Source organism: Halichoerus grypus, chromosome 5 (genome assembly GCF_964656455.1).
Source record: "Halichoerus grypus chromosome 5, mHalGry1.hap1.1, whole genome shotgun sequence".
In the NCBI taxonomy this organism is placed as follows: Eukaryota; Metazoa; Chordata; class Mammalia; order Carnivora; family Phocidae; genus Halichoerus; species Halichoerus grypus.
In genome coordinates, this window is record NC_135716.1 from 141,044,862 (window position 1) to 141,050,894 (window position 6,033).

At 53.5% G+C, this 6,033-nt stretch overlaps 1 protein-coding gene across 3 annotated transcripts; it reads left to right on the forward strand.

Moving 5' to 3' along the window:
* Window positions 1-1,244: 1,244 nt before the first annotated feature.
* On the forward strand, window positions 1,245-4,009 carry JUN (Jun proto-oncogene, AP-1 transcription factor subunit). Of its 3 annotated transcripts, none has more exons than XM_036091809.2 (2): window positions 1,245-2,055; window positions 2,242-4,009. In XM_036091809.2, the coding sequence occupies exon 2, from the start codon at window positions 2,242-2,244 to the stop codon at window positions 3,235-3,237; it is 996 nt and encodes a 331-aa protein (XP_035947702.1). In that variant the 5' UTR covers window positions 1,245-2,055; the 3' UTR covers window positions 3,238-4,009. The 3 variants fall into 3 exon arrangements, with proteins under 3 accessions (XP_035947702.1, XP_035947703.1, XP_035947701.1); XM_036091810.2 differs by having other exon boundaries at window positions 1,245-2,005; XM_036091808.2 differs by having other exon boundaries at window positions 1,246-4,009.
* Window positions 4,010-6,033: the final 2,024 nt, after the last annotated feature.

Below are 6,033 nucleotides of genomic sequence, written 5' to 3' on the forward strand. Positions count from 1 at the left end.
TAAAATAACAACCGCAGAAAAGGAATCACTTACATGTGTCTAGCGCTTCCTAGAGGCTACCCGGGATATGGGCCCACCTTTTAAATCCCGGTCCTACCCCTGACTCGCTGCGTGACTTTTTTTCTGAGTATCCGACCCTCTCGGACTTGTTTTCCTGTAAACAAATCAGGACGGGAGGTGTGTGGGGTGTGTGTGTTGGGGCGGGGGGGGTGTGTGCGTGTGTATGTGAAGTGCGGTTGCATGTTGTGCGGGGGCGGGTAGCACACGATCACCGGGGTTCCCCAAGTTTCGGATTCCCTAAACGTTCATTCACAACTGGAAGCTGAATTGCCCAATTCTATCCCCTATAGAAAAACTTCCCCGTCGAGGCAAAACTGTGAACACTCGCACGCTTTTTCCCATGGTCTGGAGGGTGCAGTGGGGGTGCAACGCCGACTTAGCTAAGCACCCAGTTTCAAGCAATGCAAATCACTTGGCTTTCAGGCGCAGCCAGACAGCAGCGCGGACGATCGCTCGTGAACTTGACCAGGAGACATACTTCGCAGCGTCCTCAACGTGGGGGTCCCGCTCTCGCGAGACCGCCCCTAAACTTAAGCCCACTTTCACTCGCCCCCACAGGGGACTTAACAGAGCCACCTTAAGGGCGGTGCTCCCGCCCCCCGGAAGTGCGGGGGGGCACAGACCCGGGCGATCTGCCTCCAGCCCCGCAAGGCAGCGAAGTGCCCGTGGATGACATCGAGCACCCCAAGTGGGGAAATACCCTCCACCCCGCGCTCTCGGCCCCAGACACCTGGCCCGGTTTCCTAGCCTTCCGGGTGCCTGCATCCCCTGCATTCCCGCCCGAGCCCTGGACTTAAGCCCGCCTGGGTCAGAGGCTCCGAGAGCCCGCGTTCGCCCGACTCGCGGTAGCCACCGTCGCTAGACAGTCAAACCCCAAGACGTCAGCCCACAATGCACCGGGCGGGCCGGGAAAGACGCGCCGGGGAGGGGAGGGGAAAGAGCCCGGCGCGAATCGCGCGGGAGGGGGAGGGGGAGAGGAGGAGAAAGAAGGGCCCAACTGTAGGAGGGCAGCGGAGCATTACCTCATCCCGTGAGCCTCCGCGGGTCCAGAGAAGAATCTTCTAGGGTGGGGTCTCCATGGCGACGGGCGGGCCCGCCCCCTTGAGAGCGACGCGAGCCAATGGGAAGGCCTTGGGGTGACATCATGGGCTATTTTTAGGGGTTGACTGGTAGCAGATAAGTGTTGAGCTCGGGCTGGATAAGGGCTCAGAGTTGCACTGAGTGTGGCAGAAGCAGCGAGGCAGGAGTGGAGGTGCGCGGATTCAGGGAGACAGACAGACACAGGCAGGCAAGACGGCAGTGGAGTCCGAGCTGCAAATCCTATTTTCTCTTCCATTTTCTCACCAACTGCCCAGAGCTAGCTAGAGTGGCTCCCGGGCTGGTGTTTGGGGGAGCGTCCGGAGAACCCCTTCTCCAGCCGCCCCCAGCAGGAGAGTCCCGCTGCCCGGGAGCTGCTGACAGCGCGGAGAGCGGCGACAGTCCGTCCGGGGAAGTCCGGAGAGCGGCTGCAGCGGCTAAGAACTTTCCTGGCCAGGAGGACAGGGGACAAGTGGCCCGGGTCCCGGAGCGAACTTTTGCAAAGCTTTGCTGCGCCTGAAGCTGTGGCGGCGGCAGCGAAGACAAGAAGGCGGCGGAGAGAGGAGACCGAGGAGGGACGTGCGCTCAGCTTCTCTCGCACGGGTTGCTGAACTTGGGCGAGCGCGAGCCGCGGCTGCCCGGCGCCCCCTCCCCCTCGCAGCGGAGGAGGGGACAGTCGTCGGAGTCGGGGCGGCGGAGAACCGCCGCCGGCCGGCCACAGCGGGATCGGCGCTGACTGCCGCCGCCGGGAGGGCCACTGTAGCCGGGAAGCGTGTTCGTCCGCGGGCTCCCAGGAACCGCTGCGCCGGAGAGCGCTCCGTGAGTGACCGCGACTTTTCAAAGCCGGGCAGCGCGCGCGAGCTGACAAGTAAGAGTGCGGGCGGCACCTGAAACCCTGAGCGCCCGGGGAGCGAGCTGGTGAGCGGGGCGCAGGGGGGAGGACAGCCGGCGGGTGCGCGCGCCCCTCGAGAAACTTTCCTTGCCCAGGGCCCCGGGAGGCGCGGGTGTCCCCCGCTCGCCAGCGCGCTGTTGCGGCCCCGAAACTTCTGCGCGCAGCCCAAACTAACCCCACGTGAAGTGACGGACTGTTCTATGACTGCAAAGATGGAAACGACCTTCTACGACGATGCCCTCAACGCCTCGTTCCTCCAGTCCGAGAGCGGCGCCTACGGCTACAGTAACCCCAAGATCCTGAAACAGAGCATGACCCTGAACCTGGCCGACCCGGTGGGCAGCCTGAAGCCGCACCTCCGGGCCAAGAACTCGGACCTCCTCACCTCGCCCGACGTGGGGCTGCTCAAGCTGGCCTCGCCCGAGCTGGAGCGCCTGATAATCCAGTCCAGCAACGGGCACATCACCACCACGCCGACCCCGACGCAGTTCCTGTGCCCCAAGAACGTGACAGACGAGCAGGAGGGCTTCGCCGAGGGTTTCGTGCGCGCCCTGGCCGAACTGCACAGCCAGAACACGCTGCCCAGCGTCACGTCGGCTGCGCAGCCGGTCAGCGGGGCGGGCATGGTGGCTCCGGCCGTGGCTTCGGCGGCGGGCGGCAGCGGCGGCGGCGGCTTCAGCGCCAGCCTGCACAGCGAGCCGCCCGTCTACGCCAACCTCAGCAACTTCAACCCGGGCGCGCTGAGCAGCGGCGGCGGGGCGCCCTCGTACGGCGCGGCCGGCCTGGCCTTTCCCGCGCAGCCCCAGCAGCCGCAGCAGCAGCCCCCGCAGCCGCCGCACCACCTGCCCCAGCAGCTCCCCGTGCAGCACCCGCGGCTGCAGGCCTTGAAGGAGGAGCCGCAGACGGTGCCCGAGATGCCCGGGGAAACGCCGCCCCTGTCCCCCATCGACATGGAGTCGCAGGAGAGGATCAAGGCCGAGAGGAAGCGCATGAGGAACCGCATAGCTGCCTCCAAGTGCCGGAAAAGGAAGCTGGAGAGGATCGCCCGGCTGGAGGAAAAAGTGAAAACCTTGAAAGCGCAGAACTCGGAGCTGGCGTCCACGGCCAACATGCTCAGGGAACAGGTGGCACAGCTTAAACAGAAAGTCATGAACCACGTTAACAGTGGGTGCCAACTCATGCTAACGCAGCAGTTGCAAACGTTTTGAGGAGAGACTGTCGGGGGCTGAGGGGCAGCAGAGAAAAAAAAAATTACACAGAGAGACAGACTTGAGAACTTGACAAGTTTCGAGAGCGAGAGAGAGAGAGAGAGAGAGAGAAAAGAAGTGTCCAAGGACTAAAGCCAAGGGTATCCAAGTTGGACTGGGCGGCGTCCTGACGGCGCCCCCAGTGTGCACGAGTGGGAAGGACTTGGCGCGCCCTCCCTTGGCATCGGGCCAGGGAGCGGCTGCCTGCGGGCTGCCCCGCTTTGCGGACGGGCTGTCCCCGCGCGAACAGAACGTTAGACTTTTCTTTAACATTGACCAAGAACTGCATGGACCTAACATTCGATCTCATTCAGTATTAAAGGGGGGAGGGGGAGGGGTTACAAACTGCAATAGAGACTGTAGATTGCTTCTGTAGTACTCCTTAAGAACACAAAGGGGGGGGTTGGGGGAGGGGAGGCGGGAGGGAGGTTTGTGAGAGCGAGGCTGAGCCTGCAGATGAACTCTTTCTGGCCTGCCTTCCTTAACTGTGTATGTACATATATATATTTTTTAATTTGATGAAAGCTGATTACTGTCAATAAACAGCTTCATGCCTTTGTAAGTTATTTCATGTTTGTTTGTTTGGGTGTCCTGCCCAGTGTTGTTTGTAAATAAGAGATTTGGAGCACTCTGAGTTTACCATTTGTAATAAAGTATATAATTTTTTTATGTTTTGTTCCTGAAAATTCCAGAAAGGATATTTAAGAAAATACAATAAAATATTGGAAAAATACCCCTCCCACAACCTCTTTTCTGCATTATCTATGAATTACCTATTTAGGTGAAGTTGAAAGAGTGAAGAGTCAACTAAAATCACTCTCACTGCTTCTTACTATCAAGCAAAACTACTCTTTACTGGACTGAGAATAACTGTAGCTGATGCTCTTGTCAACTTAATCCTCTTCCCTCCCCCAACAATCTATATAGAGTTGCTTACAAAGGATAGCATGGCCCTTCAGAAGGCTGAGGGAAGGGAGACTGTGGTGGAGAGGGACAGACAGTGCCCTGAAAAGTCAAACTAATATTTAAAGTCTGGACTATACCAAGTGGCATGTGCTGTGACCATTTATGATGTTAGCAGAAATTTAAGAGTAGTTGCTTATTCTCAAATCAGGAACGGTGGCAGATTTTTACAAAAGATGTATCCTTCCAATTTGGAATCTTTAACAATCCCTAGATAAAAAAGACGGTCTTTGCTTATGAATACTTATAACAGCATTCTTGTCACAATAAACGTATTCAAATACCAATAACAGATCTTGAATTCCTTTCCCTTTACTACTTTTTTTCTTCCCAAGCTCTACACTGAAGCTTTTCTTTTCAGTTGCTGGGGTTAGCATTACTGCCATCTGAAGTTACTGGGTAATTAAGAAGCAAAGAATTTAGGAAGAGTCAACACAGAATTTGCAATCTGGATGAAACATTCTCCTAGTTTTCATTAATACTCCCCTCTTCTCTCTCTTTCTCTATCTCTCTGAAATAGACACCTATACTTAGACAAATTACCACAATAGCAGTTTACCATTTGGGATTCTTGTACAGTTTATTTCTTAATTTGTTTCTAAAATAATCAACCTTGTTTAAGTTATTATTACAGAAAATGCCTTAAAAGATGGTAATCTATATGCCATGGAAGAGATATGAGAAACCATGAACACCAACACAATGATCACATGTGTAAATCAAACCTTAGCTCTGGGGAAATGGCAAACTTAAATTCTGTCTGCAGATACAACTTGGAAGATCAACAAGGCTGTAAGCAACAAGGGAACAATTTTTGCTTGGTTGCTTTTCATCCCAAGAGCCAGTATGATTATCAAACAGCAAAAGCAATTTGATATCCAGGAATATTTTCACAAACCACTAATTGAGGCAGGGCTGTTTGCTCATTAACAGTGCTCTAGTACCCAACAGGTCTGTGAGTGCTAATATCCTGCCTGTGGCTGTAAATCCAAAGACACAAAGAGTTTCTCTTTAGGGGAGTGTATCTAGGAGTGCAAGAGATTGGACAGACTTGTTAGCTATCAGATCCACTCCGTCGTAATAACCCTTCTTTAACAAAGGGTTACTGGGAACAGAGCAGAGTTTGCCAAACAGTGAATTTGCCTATGTCAGCAACCCTGAAGGTGAGTTGATTTTGACCATATGTAGGAATAGTCAGCAGAGGGACAATAAAGCACTTTGGGGTGGGGCTCTATGGAAGCTAAACAAGAGCCAACTAGAAAAAATAAGCAGGCTGGGGAATTAATTACCTGCAAAGGTAGACTAAGCCCAGACAACAGAAAAGCCACACCACTCCCCAGCTTTATTTAGACTCCAAGTGTAAGTAAAAAAAAAAAAAAAGCCCGAAACTCGGGCCTATCCCCACACTTGTTTGTTTCAACTAACATTCTAAATGTATATCCCTGAAATTCTAACCTTTCTAACCAAAGGGATAGAAAAATCATTGTGGTAGAGGCAATTAATCAATGACCTTTGGACACAGAAAATCAGCTAATTTTGTAGACACACACAAGTTAATTTTATTTTCTCATTCAATGAGTTATTTGGGTAACACTAATAGTTGGAGAAGATGAAGCTAGGGGCACATAAAACCATTAATTCGCTTCTAATTTGTCTTATATATGTATATTTCACACATAGAATCTTAACCCTTTGTGCCCACTGGGGCAGAGGGTTCATGAACTCAATGAAAAAGCCTACAAAATTTATGTATGTGTATGTGCGTGCACACACGGGCACATACACGCTCCCCTG